The 23,478-nt window shown below is 40.4% G+C and overlaps 1 protein-coding gene across 2 annotated transcripts in view; it reads right to left on the bottom strand.

Annotated features, from left to right (window-relative positions):
• The window catches only part of LOC117949362 (protein inscuteable homolog), a 50,843-nt gene that overhangs the window by 8,461 nt on the left and 18,904 nt on the right, over nt 1-23,478 (bottom strand). For both annotated transcript variants that reach the window (XM_034879554.1, XM_034879555.1), the window contains exons 3-7: nt 14,629-14,995; nt 14,116-14,168; nt 13,897-14,020; nt 13,204-13,317; nt 4,892-5,017 (exon numbers count right to left, since the gene is read on the bottom strand). In XM_034879554.1, the coding sequence (XP_034735445.1) occupies nt 4,892-5,017; nt 13,204-13,317; nt 13,897-14,020; nt 14,116-14,168; nt 14,629-14,995 (784 nt within the window). The remainder of the gene's footprint in view (nt 1-4,891; nt 5,018-13,203; nt 13,318-13,896; nt 14,021-14,115; nt 14,169-14,628; nt 14,996-23,478) is intronic.

The raw sequence follows: 23,478 nt of genomic DNA, 5'->3' as shown, positions 1-23,478 counted from the left end.
GGAAAAAGGCTGCAATGAAACAAAGAGTGAAAAATTTAAAGGGGTCTGAATACTTTCCGTACCCACTGTACATTTAAGTTGTTTTTGAAATGTCAAACAAAAATGAGGTAAAACATGCAAAATCATTTTAAGGTGATTTATTCAATTATCCAGTTTTAGAGGTAAAGATCCCTTTCAGTGGGATCTGGCTGATTGCTGAACTAAACTCTCACTGAACATTTTATCTCAACACTGCAAGGATGACAGAACCTCTGCAGCATCATTGGTCCTCCCGCCGGACTGTAGACGGTTTACGTGTTCATGGTGTCAGCCTGGCTAAAACTACTTGCAGCTCAGCCTGTAAAGCCATCACAATTAAAACCCACTACTCTGATTAAATGGCCAAGAAAGTCTTGTATATCTGGCTGGCATCGAGCCGGGGTGTGTGCCTCATCAGGTTTGAGGAGGAGCTCAGAGTTATAGAAGAGCAGAAACAAGACGTTAACTCGGGGGCACGAGCTTCTATTTATCTCATCTTTGTTCGTGTGTGTGTGTGTGTGTGTGTGTGTATGTGTGTGTGTGTGTGTGTGTGTGTGTAAGAGATTTGGTATTGGAGGCTTCACTATATAACACAGATGTGGAGCAGATGTTCATCCACTTGGAGGCAGTATTGCACAGTTCATACAAACTTTACTCCATCTTTCTACAGCATTTCTTATCAAGTCGCACACATGTGTGTGAAAATCAACACACTCTGGAAATAAACCCTATCGATTTAATTACTTTGTGATAAACATTGTGGTTTCTATGATGGCGGTGAACACCTAAACTGTGTTGATGTCTAGTGAATAACCCCATTACCTGATACATCAGAAAAATGTTTTCTATATTACAGTGCATTACTGTGTCAACTTTCGATCTCAGTCTTTATTGCCTTTACTTAGGGAAAGGGAAAATTAATGTTGAGGATGCTCAGCCACCACCAGCCATCAGACCTAAAAACTAAAGTTCGAATCGAGCATCCAGAGTGAGACAAAGCGTCAGCTCTCAGCCCGCCACACCTGTCAGTCTTATCTGTTGACAGCGCGCTGAGCTTCACAGGACAATTCCCTATTTTTGTCTCCGTGGACGTCAGCAGCACTGTGCCATCGCGAACCCACTGACGTGGAACAATCCACTCTCCACACCCCCGTTCATCTAATGGGGGGGGGGGGATATGTTTGTGTTTCAAATTGTGTGTTTTGTGTGTTGTGTTAAAAATCTAAATGTTAATCACAAAAAATAAAAAAAATAATGCAATCATGTCTTATAATTTCATTTTTACTGAATTGTAAAATAGAACATTTCACTCTGTTGTTATTACACAAATTACACTAAATGGAGAGATGTCAGATTGAGGGGGAGGCTGCCCATAGAAAGGTGGTTTGGTCTCTTGCTCAAGAGCACCTTGGCAGTACCCAGGAGGTGAACTGGCACCTCTCCAGCAACCAGTCTACAATCATACTTGAACCAGCGACCCTCCGGTTCCCAACCCAACTCCCTAAAACCTAAAACCTTTTATCTGAAGCAGCTGTGTTCCTCATCAACACTTCCCATTCAAGATGTCATGATTTCAAAATGTTCCAGTTGGGGATAAAACTTAGCATTAGTTAGTATATACTAAATCGACCAATGAGCAGTGCAGATGCATGCCAGCCCCTTTTTTCTCAATCACCCTTCAACAGCGACAGTTGTGTTTCTCAAGCCTGAGCAATCGCTGGTGAGCGGTTGGTAGCGTAGCTATGCCTGACAGCCTCTCTCCCGGGATGAAGCTGCTAATCTGGGGCGGACTTTGGTTCCTGTCAAAGAGTTTTCACACTCGGGTGATTCATGCTGTCCCAGCTGCTCTATACGTAAACACAGACACCGCTGTGGCATCATTATTAGCCGGAATCAGGTTAGATTCGCTTGCTCGACACAGGTTGTTTATTTTTGTTTCATTTCTCGATGGAGAACAAAAAGGACAAACAAAGAAGCTTGTATCATTAGCTTTCCCTCTCCTGGCTCCACACACACACACACACACACACAAACAAACAGTGAGAAGTCACCTGGGTCTAAATGTTTGACCTGTCAGCTCAGCAGTCAGAAGGTCCCATAATGATCTCATCTCTGTCACCAAGGTGACACACTTTAAATCATGATTCATCTTTTTGTGTGTGTACTGTATAATCCTGTCATCAGAAAAAAATAGCACAGTATGATGCTTATTTTCTCACTGTCTCCAATCCTAAAATTACACAGCGAGAGTTTAATGGTGGTTCCCCTGCCCTGAGGTAACTGAGCCTGGTGAACTCATTTATGAAAATATAATCACGTGCAAAGAACGCTAGAACTGCTACAGTCAAAACTTCTCCCTAAAAAAGTAACAATACAGGAATAGAATAGGCTGTACGTGTCAACTGCTGCCTCCTTAACAATATAAAGGTGCCCCATGGAAAAGTATGTATACATAATGTTTACTATATATACTATATAAATATCTTAATATATGTATTAAATATGAGACATTAACTAATGAATGGCAGTAGCAGAGGGCAAAACCACCTGCATCATGTGTATCCTTTTCCTGACAGACAGTATTTAACAGGGTGTTTAGGACATTTTGGTAATAACTAGCACCAGTTTCATCATATTTAAATGTAATTATACCAAGGTATTGTGAATTCAAACCAATGTAAGGCAAGGCAAGGCAACTTTATTTGTATGGCACATTTCAGCAACAGGGCAATTGAAAGTGCTTGTAGAGATATTTGAAATTAACCTGATTTGATGATTACATTTCACCGTAAAGGAAACCCCTTAATTTGTTGTTCTTTTGATTCCCTAATCACGCACTTTGTTTCTGTGCGACCAGCCTCCTCCTGCTGCTGCTGCTTTTGTTGGCACATGTTCACCTGTGAAAATAAACTAGCCTCCCAGTCCTAACATAGAAAGTGAGAGCATGGCTGCAAGTGTACAACAGTAGACATAATATAGGCTGTGCTGCTGCTGCTGGGTAGAGAAACAGCCTCCTGTCTGAGTCACAACTTCAGCTGATCAGTGTAAACATAATCTGTCTGGACTGGAGGGAGCCAAGGTATTTTACTGGAAGTACTGTACTTAGTTGAGATTAATGTCACCTCATTCTCTCGTTCTCTTTTTTTCTCTCTCTTGTTGTCTTACAGCATCAACATGCCAATTTTTCTTTTGCAAGAAAATCTGGGTAAGTGCTGATGTGCCATTTTCCTCCTCATTTTTTTATTGATTTTGTACATCTGGCCATGACAAACAGATTAATTCCTCTTCTGTGAATCATTAGGCATTATCCTCTCATATATAATAAACTGTATTCAATTTCTTTAGGCCGAGATCCCCTAAGCTGAAAGAGAGACAGAGCATAGTCCCCATAGTAAATTATTTGAATAAAATCGATATACACATATTATTTATACTTCATGTTTTATTGTTAAAGGTGCAATCTCACAAAGGACATTACTTCACCGCACAGCAAGTTGAGTAGCTAACGTTAGCTGCTGGCTATGTTGACAGTCATAAAAGTCCGTGCTCACGCAGAGCTCTGTACCCAACTGAGAGACACACTTCCTAGGCTTAGAATTACAGTAGGAACCGCTAAAAACACAACAACCTTGTAGTTCTCTGCATCCGACGGACCGACACTTCATTAGCTTAGAATTACAGTAGGAACCACTAAAAATAACTCTACTTTGCCGTCCTCCCCACCCGACTGAACACACTTTATTGGCTTAGATATACGCCAACAACCGCTAAACACACTGCAAACTCACGGTCCTCGCTTTCTGATTTACAGCCCCTCTCTCCTGGCTTAAAATTACGTACCATTGTGGGCTACGGCCGCGGAACAGGCTGCATGTTGCAAACAGCCGTGGCCCGCTTGCCTGGTCCTCCGGTAACGTTAGCAGTTAGCAGGGTTAGCATGGCAACGTTTGCCAGGACCAGTCAGGATCACTTTACTCGCTGTGTCTCAATTGTTTTTGCCAGTAACCAACGGGTAGACTAGCTAGTACTCTATATAAAAATACTATCATTTTCCATGTGGCACCTTTACTTTGTTTATGAGGCAGCTGTTGAGACATACACTCTATTATATTCCTGTATTGTTCCCTTTTTTAGGGAAAAGTTTTGACTGCAGCACTTCCAGCGTTCTATGAATGTGATTATAGTTTCATAAATGAGTTCACCAGGCTCAGTTACCTCGGGGCAGGGGAATCACCATTAAGCAAGCTATATAATTCAATGTGAGTACACAAATGTTAAAATGACATTAAATGCCCATCCCTTGTAGCAGTGATAAATTAGCCTGAAGCCCATGCGTATTCAGGAGAAAATTAGCCAACTCAGCATCCTTTCACGGAAATTTCAAAAAGAGAAAATATTAGCATTAGCATTGTTGAAAAGACAGTATTTCAACTTAGTATGTTTTCTTCATTTCTGAACGCATTGGGGTCATTTTTGGATATATTACATTAAATATATTACATATTGGATCTTTAAATTTGGAAGGCCCAGTAAATTCCTAACTGTGTTTGTGAATGTCTACCATTGTAGATACCTGACCTATAGCCTAGCGTCAGTGTTGTAAATCAGACATTTCTTTGTTTTTTCACAAAAAGACCAATTTATCTTTGCTAATAACATGCTGGATTCTTGCTAATGTATAGGTTCAAACATGTTAAAATGTCTCTGTTTTAAATGGATTAAATGAAGTTGTCCAGTCAGATATTATCAAGATCTTGACCTTCATTATCTCGTTCTCCTCTGGTATACTATCAAATAATTCGTTTGTCTCTTCCTTTTCAACATTTCATAATTTGTGTTGTAATTTGTGCGTGACAGCGAGCGAGATAATGACCTTGTCCAGTTGGTTGATGCCTTCTTCCACACAGCAGATGGAGGCCACTGTTCTCAGAGCGTGAGCGTAGAGCTCCCTGAAGCGGTCCTGCCTGCAGATCTTAAACAGGGCTACCACAGCTCCTTCCTGTGGAGGAAGGAAAAGTAATTAGATGTTTGTGCATTAGACAAGTGCATCATAAATCTGCACTGATGCTAAATTGTGATAGGTCCAGTCCACACAATAAAAGCGTTTTCAGGCATTGTGTGTTTGCATGTGCGTGCGTGTGTTCCATGAATATGGAACAATAAAGACAAACTGCTTTTCACTGTGTGAATTGTCACTGTTCTCACAAGCCTAAGTACTGATCAGACACATTCTAGTTCTTATTATTTATTATTATCTATTTATTCCATCCTCCTGGCACAGTAGACCTGGTTGTTTTGCGGAGTTGTGTGGCTTAGGCCTCTGTTGCTGAGTTGTGTTAGCAGAGTAAGCATTTATAAGGTAATAACATCCCAACCTGTTGTTAACACAAGTCATTTTTTGTCATTTCAGTGTGCATACTGTCATCCTTCACATGAATGAAATAATGAGTCAATTCATTTATTTATACATTGATTAAAGGTCTGTTAATGAGCCCCTATCCATATTACCTGCAGGGCATGGCTCCAAACCTTACTACTTTACTGTCTGTGGTCCAAACTGGCAAACAGGAAATGAACGCTTCCAATGTACTTTAAAGTCAGACTCGGACTGTACCATTCTGAATAAAGTAGAGGGGGTTGGGGGCTTCATTGTGGTTTCATTTTGTTAATGGAGGTGGATGTTTCTTCGGTCAGTATTGTTGGTGTGACTTTAGGATGTGGCTGCTAACTCAGCTGGCCTGGCTCATTGCTGGCCACAGCCACAGTTTATATGCTCAGGAACAGGTCGCGCTCTATGTCTTTTAAACCTGCTCCAGGTAATGTATAAATGACATTGCTATCAGGTCTCATAGAAAATACATGCGTATACAACTAATCTGCAACATCATACATCTGTCAAAAGAAACATGGTGTCCGCTTGATTCACTTTTCTAGTAACATAAAGAGGAAATGTTATATTCCCAAAATAATTGGTGAATTGTGACTGAATGTTCACAGGCAACACATTTAATCTGTTTCACCAGATATCATAACTTGTACTGTAATAGCCGTGCTTAGTGACTACAGCATCATTACACCTTTTATGGTTATATTTAGGCACTTACATCACTTTGTTAAGGTCAGGGAAAGATCATGGTGTTGGTTTAATACAGAAAAAGTTCACAGTGACCAGAAACCTAATGTATTTATTAACGTTTGACCTAAACCAGTATCTTTCCCTAATCTTTGCCATAGTGCTTTTAAAGTGCCATGTGATACATCATTGTATAATTGTAGTGCATTTACTCCAAAAAAACACTGACTGTGAACATAATGAAGGCAGGGATGTTTGACAGTGCAATGATCTGGGAAACCAATTCTTAATGTCTAAACATAATTTCTAGATAACATAAAAACGGTTGCATATTATGTATGCACAATACACAATAAAGTGCCAATTTTTAAGGATGCACACCACATGTGTGCCTTAAGTTGCGTTCTCATGAGGACAAGTGAAGCTTGTGTTGCAATTGGTTCTCTGTTCATTTGTGTTAGTTAATGTGGGACAGAAAGATGGTTAGGGTTGGAAAACAACTTTCAGAAAGAGTACAGCTCTTTTGAGACTTCCACAGGCCTGACATTAGGCTTCATACCGCCACATTATACACCATACGTCATAATCAGCTCTTGTCTTGAAGCACACATGATTGTGCAAAATGATTGATCAAATTGCTCTTGCTAGACTGTGCTGCGAGAGCCAACGGGTCCCAGCAGATCCAGCCAATAGCAACAAGCTGGGTTTAAAGAGTACGGAGGACCTGGAATGATCGATGGATTTACTCAGCGAGCCTGCCAACCGTAGAAAATATCAAGTGGCTCACATAATTGATCATCTCAGATAAAAACAACCAAAATATACTTAGCTCGTGAATGGAAAACACTGAACTGAAAAAAGATGATTTCCCAGCCATAATAGATGAGCATTTTCTGCTGGATTATGTGTGGTATAAACAAACAAAAATAGCTCCCGTACTGCTCTGTCTACACCAAAGCACCCCTCTGACAAAAAACACTTGCAGGTATTGAATTGTATTCAGCGTGCAGATAGATAGAATTACCAGGAGGAAGACAAGGCCTGTAACTACCACCATTATCCTAATAAGGCCATTATACTGGGCTGGCACGTCTCATATGCTGCTAAGGCCATGCTGCCGGGGCTTGGAGTGGTTTATCATCCTGCCCTCCAACCTGACCGCTCTCCCCTATTCGCCGCCTACGCAATATTGTTCCCCCATACCTGGAAGAACTGCGAAAACCGACAGACAGTTTTTAGTAAGCCTTTTGAAACTCCAGAGACTTGCGGGCTAATTCTAGCTGTGTTCATGCAGTGATGAAGAGGTTGTTGATCCTGTTGTTATTCTGTGACGCAAATGTTGACCATAGCGTTCAGAAATAATATTCAGAGGGAGTCTGTAAAGAAACTCTGAATGGTGTAATACACTTCTGAGTTTTAGTTATTTAGTTTTCAAGTCATATTTTGTGATATAAAAAGTTTTATTGAAGTTTTAAAACAAGTTACAAGATTGTCCTTCTTCCCTTTCCCTAAGTGGCTATACCACTTGTTTATAAGATCCTCTTCTTAATGACCTGCCTTTAAATATAAAGGTTAAAAAACAAAACAAAATTGAAACCTTTGTATTTGTACCTGCATTTGTCTATTCAAAGGACTTAGGACTGTATTTTAAGCAATAAACTTTCAAAAATCTGCTTTAATGGTGAAAATACTGACCCAAACACACCTGAATGCGACAGGTGAATCAAAGGGGGGCAGAAGCGCAGAACTCCAGTTTAGTTTTCATAATACTTTATTATTATTATCATTTTTACAATGTAATGTTTTATTATTTTTCTTTTTGTCATGCCATGCACTGCTGTCCCCAGGTACAGCCTAATTTTTGTGGTTGTCTCATTGGATAATCTAGCTACAAGAGCATCTTTGTTTCCAAATCGAGGCCACATTTATATTGATTTGATAGCAAACTCCACACAGCAGCAGTGCGGCATTTATCAACATCACGGCTACAAGGAGTAACACTTTCCTTGCAAAACAGTAACGTCAATGGTGAATGAATTCAATTTGATGTATTTAGCCGCTGTGTGGGCCTGTGTTGATGGGTAATTTGTTTGTTAATAGGCTGGGTCCATTGTAGAATAAACTGGGTTCTTTATGGGTGCAGCCTAATATAGCAGCGGTGTCGGATTGTGTTGGATTGTGCACTTGGCCTATATGATTTATCTTCATCTGAACCTTTTTACTAAATTATTTCTTTAGCATTGATTGATTAGTTAAACTTTTGATTGCCAATGTGTCAGTCTTCACTGTTAATTTCCTATGGTGCTGAAATGTGTGCATTTCACTACTTTTTTTCTAAATCTGTATAGCAGCAAGTCATGTAGGCTGTAGTCACTGCAGAAGGCTTATCTTGGGGGGGGCATTCACCTTTTTTTGAGCACCCACGGCAGAAACATGAATCGGCTATGTATATTTATATTTGGAATATGAGGAATACAGTTCCATTTGCTTGATTAATGAAATCATGCATTAATAAATGAGGTGGAGTGAAAAGTTTAACTTTCACCAGTCTTATAGAATTAATCTATCTTTCTTTATTCACTAAAAAAGAAAAAGATAACCTCCAGACAGTTTAATTTAGCCAATGATCAGTTTGTAGTAAAAGCTTTCGGTTTGTTGTATCTTTACAGACTTTCTCCTGCTTTTCCTTTTCACGGATCAGTGGACTTGTCTGTCGTTTCTTTCCTTTTCCCATCAAACAACTTGCAGTTCTATTTTTTCCAGTGACTTCATCTTCATTTCTTCAATGAAGCCAACATAACACATTTATCCTCACACTCATGCACTTTGGTACTTGCTCCACTGACATCATCATGTGAAACTCGACTACTTGTACCTCTTTATCCATTTGTTTGCATTTGAAGGCCGTCACAGCGTGTAATTTCTTTCCATCTAAATTTTCTGAACTGAACTCAACGCCTGCAGCTTCTTTCGGTTGCTGGCAGTTTATTTCTTGATTTGCAAACAGAAAGGTTGTAAGCAGGATGCAATTTGCCAGAGGGGATGGCGTGGTATTTCCCCATTTGTGGTCTATATATATGCCTGCCTCTGCTAAATCATCACCAGTGGGGACAAAATCCCCCCCCCCCCCATCAAAATTAGCAATGCTACTTCACCAATACACCATTATAAACCTAAAATAGAAGTATTTAAACTAATTAAGATGCATTATCAAATTGCTAAATCTGAATGAGTTTTCCTGACCTTTAAGTGATATTTCCTTTTTTAACTTATTATTAATAAGTTAAAACACAGGACAGAATTTCCATATGCTTGTATACATTTGTTGTGTTAACACTTTATAGCCTTTTTTTTTTTACAAATTATACAGATTTCTGTTCATTTTGGGCCTCTTTGCCATTCTTCTGCTCCGTCTCTGTCCTGCTTGTGTGTGTGTGGTTAGGGTTTGGGTTAAATGGAGAAGAGGAGCAAAGTGTGCCTGCTTTGCGCTGGGACAGGAGTGGCACTTGAAAGCAGCACCAAGCCAGATTCCCTCTTTGATGAAACCACAGCGGTGCTCACTGAAGAGAAACTAAAACTTAAGTGTTGATCTCATTATATAATGTTGGTATCAATATTATTGATATTTGGATTGATCCGCCCATCACTACCTTTCAGGGGCCATGGTATTTGAGTTTAGCCCAGAAGAGCTGGCATTATGCAGCAATCACAGTTAACTTCAGGCACCAAAATGACTATTTAAGTTTAGGAAAAACAATTGTTTCCTGTGTGAAAGTATTTAGGTTCCGCTACAACGTGATATCCGCTTTCCGGCTTGAAAGAGCTGTACTTTCCATTGAATATTGATATATACACTACCGGTCAAAAGTTTGGGGTCACTTAGAAGTTTCCATTGCACTCCATTATGGACAGATTAGCAGCTCAGATCAGTCTCATTGTTTTTTTAACCAGGGCAGCAGTTTTCAGATTACTTCATGTGCTTACATGATTGCAAAAGGGTTATTTTTAAATAATATCAGATTAGTTAACAGAATGAACCATTAGAGTATTGGATGAATGGTTGCTGATAATGTAGATATTGCATTAAAGATCAGCCACCCACACAGATCAGCTGGTATTCTGTCTATGATGGAGTGGTATGGAAATTTGTAAGTGACCCCAAACTTTTGACCGGTAGTGTAAGTGTTTGGCATGCCTGGCCGAGTGGTACTATATCCATGGCATTGCAAGGGGGATTTAATTGAAATTGAGACCGGACTTGAACTACTTTGTCTGTTGAACTGCATTTGTCAGTGCCTGTGCCCTTGCTTCTGGCGTAGTTTTGACGACACGCTGCCTCTCACCAGGCCTGAGTTATTGCCATGTCGTGCTCTTACAGCCTGCAGTCTAAAGCTCTCAGCGTTAGAAGAGCAAGGACACACACACGGGAAGTCTGCCAACATGGACACAGATCCGTATCCATCATGACAGCAGGTAAACACTGAGACAGCAAACTGCCCTGTACATAATGACACAGTTGCTCTCTAATATTCCAGCTGCTGTTTGATTTATTAGTGAGACACGGCACAATATTAAACACTGTCAGCTCATATAACATTTTTCTTTTTAGTGTTCTCAGCCCTGATCTTTTCTGTGTGGAGTTTGTGCGTCCCCGCTGTATTGGTTGGTGCTTCTGTTTCCTCCCAGAGTCCAAAAACATGCAGGTAAGGGGAAAATGTGAAAGCTACCTCAGAAAGTTCCAAATAATTGGTTTCAACCAAATTTGTACTTAAATGGAATAAAGACTTCCACGTATGTACTCTATATATGTATATGAAAGTTCTCACTGTGACAAACCCACAGAGAATGACCAATGGGCTCTTTCCCTTTAATGCTACAGTGTCTTTAAGCTCATTGTTTTTGTGTACTGTTTTTGTTCTTTACAGTCGTGATTCAGGCCCACAGCTCTCACTAGTGTTGTTCCCAGCAGCAGGCACGTGTTTCAACAACACGTTCTCACTCCCAGCTTGTCAAATAAAAACGCTTGGTCAGGTGCCTTTGTTGGTATTGACGGTAAAGGTCTCCTTTAGCGTCATATAACAGGCTTTACCTTAACATGTTTGGTCGAGACTTTTGGAGTCACGGTTTTGGGACTCAAAGGAATAACGGGCTGGTTAAAGACACTCAGGACATGAACCCGCTTGCCTCGGTGAAAGTCCTGGTTTTGACCCATCCACCACTGCGACCAACCTCCCTTCTGGGAATTTTCCCCTTCCATACTACTCGCTAAACCCCATTTATATGTTGCTCTCCCCAGTACGTTCTACACTCACGCCGAAGGGTGCCATTTTCACCATTGTCCAAACATCCGTATTTTACGCGTTCGGAAGGAGAACAAGTTGGTTTTAAGAACATGACCCACTCCGTGCTATATGTACTGAAGTCCTCAGACAGACAAAGTTAGCGACTGGCTGTGAACACAATGGTGCATTTAGCAGGTAAGAGTCAGATATTTTCTTTGGGATTTGGTGGACACCAAAACAGAGTTCAAAGAGAATGGTTATTAGATTAACATTCATCAGTCGGCCAGAAACACCCCTCCAAATTAATGCTGGTGATGTTGGTTGTGTGAAAAGGCAACTATTTCCTAACAAGTTGTCACAACTTTACATGGTAAAAACATGCCAATGTTGTGTTAACAGCTTCACAGCCAAAGTATCAAGTATGTGTCTTTATAAGTACCCAAATATTTTGTTTGATTTAAACAAGGTAGTTAATGTTTGAATCCTCAAAGCATGAATGTGTTGATTACATTTGAATCACTCTACAAAACCTAGGGGATGACTTCATGAGCTGCCCTGATGTGATGTGGAAGTCAACAAATGACAAGCAAAATGAGCAAAAGGAACTGTTGTTGTCATCACTGCAAATGACAAGTTAATACCTAATTATCACACATTTTCCCTGAGGAGCTGCCCCCGCCTTAAACTGTCTGGTATCTATTATGCTGTTTAACTTTGTTAAACCCGTTTGGTACTTCCAGCATATATACACAATGATTCATCATACTGCCTGCTTCACTTCCACACATTACACATACCTCCTTTCTCTTCACGCACAAAACATCCCTCACTAAACTATCTACTAACAGCAGCACTGGTAAATAGATGGAAAAGGTGAAGATATCAGGGGACCACCCAAATATTGAGACGGCTCATAGCCATTTTTCAAAACAAGTGAGAAACTAAAGTCAACAGGCTGTGGAAAATGACAAGAAGTGAAGAACTCAGATATGAGTCAGAGGATACGCACTACTGTAAAAAGGGTGTGTGCATATGGAAGTGTGACAGACTGACTTGTGCGAGCTAATTAATTCAGATGGCAGGTGGAGGATGTTTTGTATTGGGTATTCATTAGCAGCCATTGGTAGGCAGGTGTCCTTTAGATGTCTCTCTGAGGACTCAGCCAGCGTTGTTACTGTAAGAGTTGAGAAAGAACGTATTTAAAAGGAAAAGATGCCTGTGCAATCTGCATTTGTGACCAATGCTCACCCCTAATGGGAGCTGACGGTATTGATCTGACAATCTGGCAGCCAAGCAGGTGTGTGTTATACTGTGTGTAATATTTTGTGTGTCTGGGCAAGCAGGAAGAGTCTTATCAAGAGTATCCTGGAAGCAGTTGGTTAACTAATGGCCGATTCAGACTTGCTGTCTGGTCTGTCTTGTCTTATCTCACAGTGAAATAGCTTTTTAGAGGCCTGTATAAAGAGATAGTTGCAGGTCTGCTGGCCTGGATGATGAACACAGCAGGGCTCTGTCTAGAAGTAAAGCAAGGGGTGGAGATGTAATATCAAATGAAGCTACTTCTCCCTAAGACTGGGTGGGAGGGCCCTGTGAAAATCATAAATCTAAGAGAATGATTCATCATGCCGCCAACTTGTGACCCACGTCAATATCTCTGACCTCACAGGTTTTTGCGCAATTAAACGCGTCAGTGGAGACGGGTTCATCTCAGACACATACATTGCGTTGTATTCATTAGCCAAATCAGACTCCTGGCCAAGGTAGTACAACTATTATCAGCACGTGATGAAAGCAGTAAGGCACAGAGTCCATTCGTGCGTCCCACAGTACCTTGGCAATGATGCTGCAGAGCTGAGGTCCGTCCTGGGTGAGGGACAGTAGGTTGCTGATGGCACTGCTGATGGTGTGAACGCTGTCCGATGAGTCAATCTGTTTGATCAGGAGCTGCGAGGAAGATCAAACATTCAACATTTTTGTTACGGACCCAGAAATGCGATTCACATTGTCAGTAATTGTTGCTTTTGAATGTTGTTTAAGTGTCTTCAAGGAGTCTTTTTTTTTAAGTGGATTTAAGACATTTCCTGCAGAACTTTCCTTGTTTGTTTGAAGTCTGTTGTTTTCCTTGGTGCCAAACTCAGAAACAGTTGCAGGATTTTTTTTTTTTTACATCCCATGCTTCATTTCATAAATCTCTAATGATATCAGTAGATAGCATGGATAAAAGGCTGTGTTTATTAAAGAAACACTTAAATAACAATGTGGTTATGGAAACCAGTGACTGGTAAAAGTAAAATCCAAAATGGTGCTTGACTGTACAGATGACAAATAATTACTATAAAGTTTCTATTATTTTATGTTGATTCACCATTATAATTCAGGAAGACAAAATGGGGTTCAAATGCACCAAAGACTAAGTTACAAAATTTGTAGTGATGGATTTCAGCATTTAACGGAGCACATTTGGAGGATAAAAATAGGAATATATTGGGTAAATGTGTCACAGCTGGGAGTTATGATTCATACCCGGATCTCATTGGCTAATGCCATGTCAATCATGTTGCTGAAGGAATCACTGACATCTGTAAGGATCTCATGGATGGCTTCCCTCATGGACTTCAGAAAGAACTCATCATCGGTATGAAGGCACCTGTGAGTGAAGGGACATTTTGGGTAATGTTCCACATAAATCCGTCTGGTTACTAATTTTTCTCTGGATTTTTTAGTAGCGTTTAAGAGTCTTACCTCTCTGTAATAGTGGTCAGCTCCATACACTTTTCCAGCAGAGATTTCTCATACTGTAAAAAGGAGAAACATTTAATGCTGGGATGACATGAATGGCTTTGAACAAAGATGTATTTGATATAATCTGACTTCAGCACTTACAGCATTTCCGAAGTCAGTATCAGATTTTTTAAGATGTATGACATTTTGAGCATTAATATAGCAAGGGCCAATGTGTAATTCAGCTGTTTAGCAACAGACAAGCCCTTATGAATGTGGATGTCTATAATAAAATAGATAACGCCACATTTAATTTCAGCAGTAACACCGCAGCCACTTAATGGCTACTTGATGGCCAATTGACAGCTTCTCGATCCCTGTTGTTAGACTGATATGCCCAGGCAAAATATAAAGGGGTCTTATTCTAAGATTAGAATTTTAAGTCTCTGCATGAAAAAAGTCCAATTTACATTCCAAATGGTGTGGCGGGAAGTCTCAGAGCCTGATTTGTAACTTCCTACAACCCACAGTCACCTTCTGCATTTCAGGCGGTGTGCTTCGGGCGGCGCCGTACTCGTGCACCAGTGAGCGCACGTGGCAGTTTGCCCTCACGGCAGTGCTGTGGACCCTCTGCCAGCGTCCTTTCTCTAGTCGCTGGAACATCTTGCCGAGCTCCGTGCTGACCACCAGCGCTCGGCGAAGCAGCGTCTGCAGGTTGTTCCTGGCAACGTGGTCCCCTGCTCCAACCCCGGAGGCCACAATCAGCTCTCCCTGCTGGCCGTCCTCCTCCACCCCGATGGGTTTGGCCTGGAGGACACACATACACTCTACCTCCGTCATGTGCCGGAGGTCCTCCATCCAGCGCTGGACCGAGTCAACCTGGAGAGACTGCATGCGGGTACTGTGGGAGAAATAACACACAGAAAAATATAGCAAGTTAGACATAGTTTATTCATTTTGGAGATCTGTCACAGGGATTGACTAGCAGGAGAGAGCTGTGTGTGAGTACAGGCTAAAAATACAGGACAGAGATGTGGATTTAAACTTAAGATGGTTGATTTTACAGGCACACACAAACACGCAAATGCAGATCTAGTTTTCCCATATGGATTGTCTTATCTTTTCATATTTGGAAATATTCGGGCTGTTTATGTAGATCAATGGCCTACATCTACAGTAAGGTCATACAGACTAGAGTTCATTCGCCTCTATTGATCAATAGATACAACAAAAATTTCATTCCCTGCTAACGAGTTGTTTGCGGAAAGAAAATCGATTTTCTATTGACTGTATGGTTTTGTAGCAGTTGCTCATTATTGATAGAAAAATATAACTGCACACGTCCCACCCTTGTAGCCTAGACTACTTCTACATTTGTCTTGTCTAGCCACTAAAATTAGCATGCCAAGCTAGCTAGTTACCTACAGTAGTAACCAAGTGTTACTTCCAAGACCAACAGCGTTTGCATAAATTTAACAAACTACATTGTTATGTGGGGAAACAAGGTACACATGGTTATGCAGCATTGTATTGTACTTATCTTTATTTACATACGTAAGCTTTAGCCTTAGTCTGTTTATTTCAGTCTAAATTAGCATGATATGAAATACAGTATGTAGCCATCAGATTTGTTTTGCATAGTGGTTATTGTCAAACAAGTCAACTGGAAACAATTCAAAGTCAGGTGGAGACTGTGGAGTTTTCAAACCACTCAGAGTTACTGTTAGTTAGCTGGCTAGCATAGCTAATACAAACTGCCAGTGACAGTTGGGACTTTAGTTGGAAACAGTGGTGGTCACTGACTAACAATGCAAAGTTTTTCTTGTCTACTGCTTTCCTAATTCAAGGACCTATTGTTTAAAAATGACTGGGAATGTTATGTGGAAAATGTGCCACCGCTATCATTCTAAACTGACTACATACCATGCTAAACTGGAAAGCTTAACAGGTGTAAAATTAAAGGTGATGGGCTTAGAAAGGGGTCAATCATAAAATCTGAATCTTTAATTGTTAATTTAACACCAAAATTAAATGAACCACATTGCTTAAAAATTGGATATAAAATACTGTTTCTGATAAGAGCACGTATGTGTGACTAATGTGGGTAAGTCCTACTAAAATGATAATTTGAGCCCTCATACATGCCTTTGCATACAAACCCACACTCCTCTCTAAAATAAAATTACATTTACCACGTAATATAACTGCAGAAATAAAACCACCAGGGCATTCCTAAAATTAATGATGTGTCCTTCAGGTCAATTATCCACCAATGGGTTTCTACACTTGTTAGTTTAAGCATTTCCCCAAAGCGTGGAGACGAGTGGGAAGAGCAAACACCCCTCCCCATTTCAATCTCTCCCAGCATTGACCCTAATGAACGCAGGTTTAAGGGGGCAAGCCAGAGTCCTGCATCCAGTGAGCCAAAGCTCCCTAAAAGTGGACAGGTCGATGCCTACTATAGCCACCTCTGCCTTGAGTCAACACATGGGAAAGGGACTCTAATGATCTTGATATTTTTCCTCTTGGAAGCTCGCTGGAGACATTGCAATATTGCATTGGTATTGAATATTGGTTGACCTGGCTGGTTTAAGAGGAGCATTGTCGCTGTGTTTACACTCAAAAACAAAGATTTGTCATTGACCAAACACACAACAGCTTCAAGGCAGGTATTGGGTTTCAGCTTTCAGCCTGGTTACACACAGGACAGAATCATTGGGAAACCTCCAATTATGTCTAATCCACTATCAAACCACACAGTGGGTGGCTGTTAACTGAAGAAACTCATGGAGATTTGTCAAGTCATTAAAAAGTTAAGAAGATTAACTTGGGTGATGTGAAAGGACATGAACATAAACTGCAGCCAGTTTTGCTAATAAAAAAAGTCCATTCTCCTGATAGTCATCAGGAGAATGCCCAAATTATTGTGCCATCTGTATTAATTTTAAGTGAAGCCTTTCTTTAGCCTTATCTTTAATTTGATGTTCACTTTGAATAAACAATCAAAACTTAAATCCAAAAGTATGTTCTTTTCTGCAACTCAGAGCATTCAGTAAATAGTTTTCAGAAATATTGGGTATGGAGACCCAATGCACACAGAGCATATTGTATATAAATGTTGCATCTAGAATAACAATGCAAAAGTAGTCAAATCTGTAGGATGCAGAGTGAGGGAGCGGACCAGTTCAAAACTCTCTCCAGCAAATAAATCTCCCTCAATTTGGAAAAGGATGAAGATGTAATTAGCTGAGAATGTAGACTAGAATAAATAACAGAAAAGTGTTACCCAGTGCAATAATCATTAATATGGAGCTTGTTCTGCTAAGTGGGGTAAATGGTTTCATAGTGACTCCCTAAAAATGGATGACATATGAGTTTTGGTTTAAATCTGGGCAATTAAAGAAAATCATTTCTCCTAAATGTTCTTTGCAAATAAAATACAGCTTGAGCCCGCTTCAGTTTTTTTTCCTCACATTTATAAAACCTCTTAAAAACCACTCCAGTTCTCAAAATGTCCTTTAGATAGAGATTAATCGCACAGTGGTGAATAACATAGCGGCTCAAACTAAGTGAGTCAAATTAGCCACAAAGAGCTTGATCACCAGTCACTGAAGAAGAGTTTGAAAGAGCTCTCCTTTCTTAATTGGCATCATCTTCGTATACATTACACCCAATCTACCTACACATTAAACTGGATGACACAGAAACAGAGAAAAAGTCCAGATTTGGTTAGCATACATTTCTATTATGTTTCTCAGGTGATATACATTTCCTAATAGCGTCAAAGTGACACTCTGAGTCTGAAAATGTACAAACAAGCAAATCAATCTAAAATGTGCATCAAAATGCAAACTTCTCTTCATATCAAACCCAATGTGGCCATTTCAAACACTTTTTCCACAGTTATATAACAGCATCCAAGAGGATGAACCCGTCTTGATTTACACACCCATCAAGCCACAAAACCCCTCACCACGGGCAGGAAAAAGAAGATGATAATAATAGGCTTGTTTTCCAAAGGAGGGGAAGCGGTGCACTTCAGCTAGTAGGGAATGACAAATATTTACATGCGGGGCCAAGAGAAGGTCAGGAAACAGCAGCTCCATTATCCCAGACAGGGATCCTGATGTGCAGATGAAGCATCACTCTGCAGGTGGCTGTCAGTAAAATGAGCAGCGGTGGCAACAGCAGAGAAAGACACTGGTTTGTAAGAGATGTCATTGTTTTAGTGTTTTAAAAAATGTGGCATTGCAAGATTTAACCATGTTTTGGTACCAGGCTTAGAAGTCTAGTAATGTTTGTTTGTTTTTAATATCAAACGTTATCTTTCTGTTATGATTAGATTCAACTGAACTACTGCTAGTTTTTGATAGTCATACTAATGAAACATTATTACACAAAAGTGAATTGAAAATACCTGTAATGCTCACCTGGTGTGACTGTGATAAAGGTTTAATCCTGTACAGATTTACAAAAGGGAATCAGGTTTGTGTGCTGAGTTACTGCTCACTCTTCCTGTAACCCATCAAGTGAAAATGATAACTTGAGCTTTTAAAAGATTGACTTCTTCAACTTTTCCTGTGCTTGAGAGACATAACGAGAGTTGCTCTGCTGGGTGAGTCACTGAGAGGCTGCTGTGCTCACTGTTCAGCTGCACAACAGGGGGGGGGGGACTTTGGTTGATGTGTGGCTTGGTTTTCTGACATTTCTGTGTTATATCAGAATAACCAATGAAAAAGATCAGACCCTTTTCAGAAAAGTCTGACTGGATGGGGACATACTCGAGTCAGAAGCTTGATCAAAAATCAAAGTTCCTTGTAGTTGCTTTAAAGCGACACCAACGATTCTTTTGTACCTTAAAATAATTTTTCCAAAATCTTTAAAGTCGTTCATCGAATCGTAATAGCGTGAACAGCACTTCTGCATTCGCTTTGAGAGCTCTCTACCGGCTATGACCGCACTATGCAAGTTCACCAGATCGGGTAACTGTATCTATATCTCTGCTATCTACTTAGCAAAGGCACTGTTGCTGCATCCGGGGCACCCAAGACGAATGTGATTGGTTAACATTATTACAAACAAGCCGTGTTTTTCCCCCTATCCCGTAAGGATAAGTCGAGTTAGCCAGAGAAAACTCCAACGCTAACATAGCGCTGTGGAGATAGTTCTGGTTATGCAAAACTAGAGCCAACATGAATTCCATGAAATACGTGTTTTCAACAGACAGAACAATTTGCATTAAAGTAACTGCTATTTAGAATGGCTTTGCTGGTTAAAGCAGTGGCTCATCACAGATGTGAAATTCAGACATTCTCCCGGTTAGAAAGTAAAAGATTTCATATTCAAGTGTAAAATGTTACTCATATAACTGTAGCCCAGTACATTTTCAAAAAGCTTCACTCTGTGACATGCAGCTGCTTTAAAGATGGAATCATCTGCTGACAGCTAGGGGGGAACCCTCGCCGAGCAAAGACAAAGAAAGACACAAAAGTTACACATGGTGTAGCACACGTGGACAGAATCCCACATCACAGGATGTGAGTCACTTTGTTTGAAGCTAAAAACAGCAACCATGAACGCATGAAAACACACTGTCAGCACTAATCGCTTAGCGTTGGGCTGTCTGTGGGTCATTTGCTAATCACATCTTAGAATAAGATAGAAGATATTGAAGGTAAATGACAATATATATGTATATATATATAAACATATACAGTATATGTGCTTTGAACCATAGTGATAGTTACATCTTTGCCCAACACCCAGCTCACAGCAGACGGCAAGTTAGAAACCAAGCAGTAGCACCTGCTGTCGCTCAAGTGTGGCAGTTATTAGTCACAGCAGGAACTAGTTTCTTCTTCAGGGGGGCTTGCCCATTGCTAGGCTTGTTCTACATATCACTAGAGGCTTTACGTGATTTAGAAACTGTGTACAACCCTTCATAGATCATGAGCACAGGTTGAGTACGCCTGCTTCTCTTTGCTCTCACTGATGTTTTGAATTAAAGTAAAGACGCCCGGTGTGGCTCAGTGAGTCCGGTTTAAGGAAAGTGTGTGAAATTAACATGTCGTAAAATACGGATAATGGGCTCCACAGTTAAGACTTTGTGGAAGAAAACTCTATGGGGGCTAGTTTTACATTGAGTTTTATGGTTTGGTGAAAGGTTTAAATGTAATTTAAAAGCTGAAACAATTTGACTATTTGGACACATTTTTCAACGTCAAACATTCTGTTAATTGTGAGAAAGTTGCTTGCTTTTCCTCGTCTATGTGACAAAACAAGCAATACGATGGCGTCCCCTTGGGCTTTAGATGATGATGATGATTGGTATATTTTGTGGGGCAAACGATTAATCAATTAATTGAGTAAATGATAATCGGCAAATAATCGCACATACAAATAATTGTTTGTTTCAGCCCTATTTTAATAATTTAAGTGATTTAAGAATTAATAGTCTACATGGATGATGTTTCATTGCTCCTGTACTGCTGGAAATTCCATTGGATGTCCCTCATTTCAGCCGGATTATCGTTACCTTAGGCTTTCTTTGTCTTGAAATTTTAAACTCCATAACCAGACAGCTAGCTAGAATTTCTGTCCAATCCGAGTTTTCTGTTGCACGACCAAAATTACTTTTGTACATACACGTGCCACCAAAACAACCTCCTTCTTGAGGCTATTTTGCAGTGGTACCATGGCCCTGTAAGGTTGTCCTAGCGCCGCCCATGACGATTGTGATTTGTTAAAAGAAAGGCCAATAAAGATTTTTCTCCCGTCCCAGAATGCTGTGTGGACTAGCCAGACCCTCCTCTGAGGCGCTGTGGAGGAAGGTCTAGAAATGCGAGACTAGAGCCACTGTTACAAAGAAAGGCAAGTTCGACTAACTCATTTCAATATGATGACCCAGCTTCATTTCAGATCATGAAATAACTCTTCATTTTCATCACTTATCTTGATTTACCAGCACTAAAACATTACCCCAGTTAGGTTTAACCAGGTTTTTGTGTTATTATTCCTGTTTTGGATCCGTCTGCTTTCAGTTCACAGTATTCTGCTGATATGACAGTCATTCTGCACACCATAAGCAAGAAGGAGCCTTCACTGTTGTCTGCGTTTACACGATTATCACAGTCTGACGCCTGATGTCACTTATGAACAAATGGAAATCTTTCCCAAATACCACAACAGAACCACAGTTTAGCGAGGCAGAGTGAATGGAAATGTGGGCAGAATGAGCGAGAGTTTGAGGACCAGACCATTGTGGCTTTGGCATCGACTGATGGAGGAAACAAGGACACTCTTGTCCCAGAAAGAATTAAATATGGATGCATTCATACAAAGCAACCACAGTGGATGGTAGTACATTCCTATTCTACTTGAAAACCAGAATTCTCTGAACAAACCCTTTTTACACAGCTCCACAGAAAACTTCTGGGAGTTTTTGTGAAGTGCTGCTTCACTGTGTAAACAGCTGACAGATGAGCAAAGATAATGGTAATAGCATATGGCTGATGGTGCTTTCAAATGCATAAGTCACGCCTTTATTTTCTGGGTCTGTGCTCCTACCGAAGTAGCCCTGAGTAAGGGGATATTGTGGCCTCTGACTGGTACAGTTGATTCCTGGCAACGGGGGCAGACATCTGACTCCCAGATGTTTCAGACGGCTTCTTATGTGCAGCCAAGACCAGACTCACCTAAAACAGCACATACTAAGTCTGCTTCTCTCTTGTTCTCTGTCTCTTTGTCTCTCTAACTTATTTCTCTCTGTTGTTTGCTCTCTTTCTCTCTGACTCACACTGCCATCCCACATGCGAGGTTACGCACATGGAGGTATACCTACTTCAGGCATATGTGCAACACGTTATTTTGCGTATTTTTCTCTTTTTCTGTGTCTCAAACCATCTCCAGCTGACTCGTCCCTCACTCTAGTTTGTTGCATTTTTTCTATGAGCCTCACACGCTTTCCCTCGCATCCTCAAACCCACACTTGTGCAACCTACAACATTCCTGCGTGCAATGGAAACACAAATCTGAAACTTAAAAAAGGCAAATATACAGACAATTGACGGCACAGAAACCTAGTTGACGTGCTTGCAGAGCAACAGCCGAGCCCCTTTCAGACTGTAACCCGAGGCCTACATTGCCCAGACAATCTGATCTGGGCAAAGCACTGGTTCTGTTGTGGAGATGTTTGTCAACTGAGTGTCTGTGTGCGTTCCATCTGTGTTTGCAATTTATTTTAATACAATTCAGTCATTTGGCTCCTTTCATCAGTTGATTTACTGAGCCATGTGCCCAACAAATAGGATTTATGTGTGAGTGTGTGTATGAGGGACAGACAAAGACAGCAAGTCACAGATCTGTTTGTTTGAAGATGATCTGTTTGTTTATGTGAGTGTGCATCTGGTTGCCTATGGCGTGACAACTGTACTGATTTAAAATCCAAGGGCATGCATTGCGTGTCTTCTGCAACGCTGTGTAAGCATTTGCAAACACAGAACTGTCAGAAGATATATATTCAAATGCATTATCAATGATTCAAATACTCTCAACCACAGCAGCTGATGAGGAGGCTTTCCCCTTTAAAAAAAAGAAGCATCAGCAGCTGACACTTACATTACAAAGATGTAAATCGCTGCTGTGTGATATGAGATGTGTGTTGTGTTTTTCAAAAAATAGAATTTTCCTCTAAGTCAGCAGCAATAGTGTATTTAAAAAGTGATAACCAGTAAGGTTTAAAAACACAAAATGAGATTCCGATTTTTTTTTTTTAATAATGAGAAAAAGATTGTGGCCCTATGGTAATAAATTGAGAAAAGAAGGACGTGTAAAGTGTCAATTAAAGCTAAATAAACAGGCAGTTAGGGCTTGTGATGAAGGCTGTTTAGATGGTAGCTCAACACTGCAGAGAGTCTAGTTCAGGTCAGCTGGAAAGATTTGGGCTCCCTGTCAACTTTTCGTGACAGCGTTGAAGCAGCAACGCTTTGTTTTTAATTCAGTTTCTAATTGTTTGGTATGTGCACACTTCTCTTTTTGCATCTTGACAATTATTTTCAGAATTTTTGGTAATAACCTCCAGCTTTTTTGTGCAGACATGCACGCAAATATGGAATCCAATTGTGGACAGATGTTTTCATCTCATGTGTGTGTTTGTGGAAGGCAGTGTGGGAGTTTGGGTGTTTGTGTTTGCATTCTCACTAAGGTTTTAACCTTTGGACCTCCTAATGTTGACGGCCTCATAGGATCCTGACTAAGACCAATATATTGGTTTGGGGATGTTGAATCAACAACTCAAATCAAACATCCGCCGCTAAATATTTCCCAAAGAAGATATGAAGGAGGCGAGGATGTGACTTTGCTCTTAGTCAGCATCAGGGGTGTCTC

The sequence above is a fragment of the Etheostoma cragini genome, chromosome 8 (genome assembly GCF_013103735.1).
Source record: "Etheostoma cragini isolate CJK2018 chromosome 8, CSU_Ecrag_1.0, whole genome shotgun sequence".
NCBI lineage: Eukaryota > Metazoa > Chordata > Actinopteri > Perciformes > Percidae > Etheostoma > Etheostoma cragini.
Note: the sequence above shows the minus strand (reverse complement) of the source record. Positions and strands in the feature narration are given on the sequence as shown.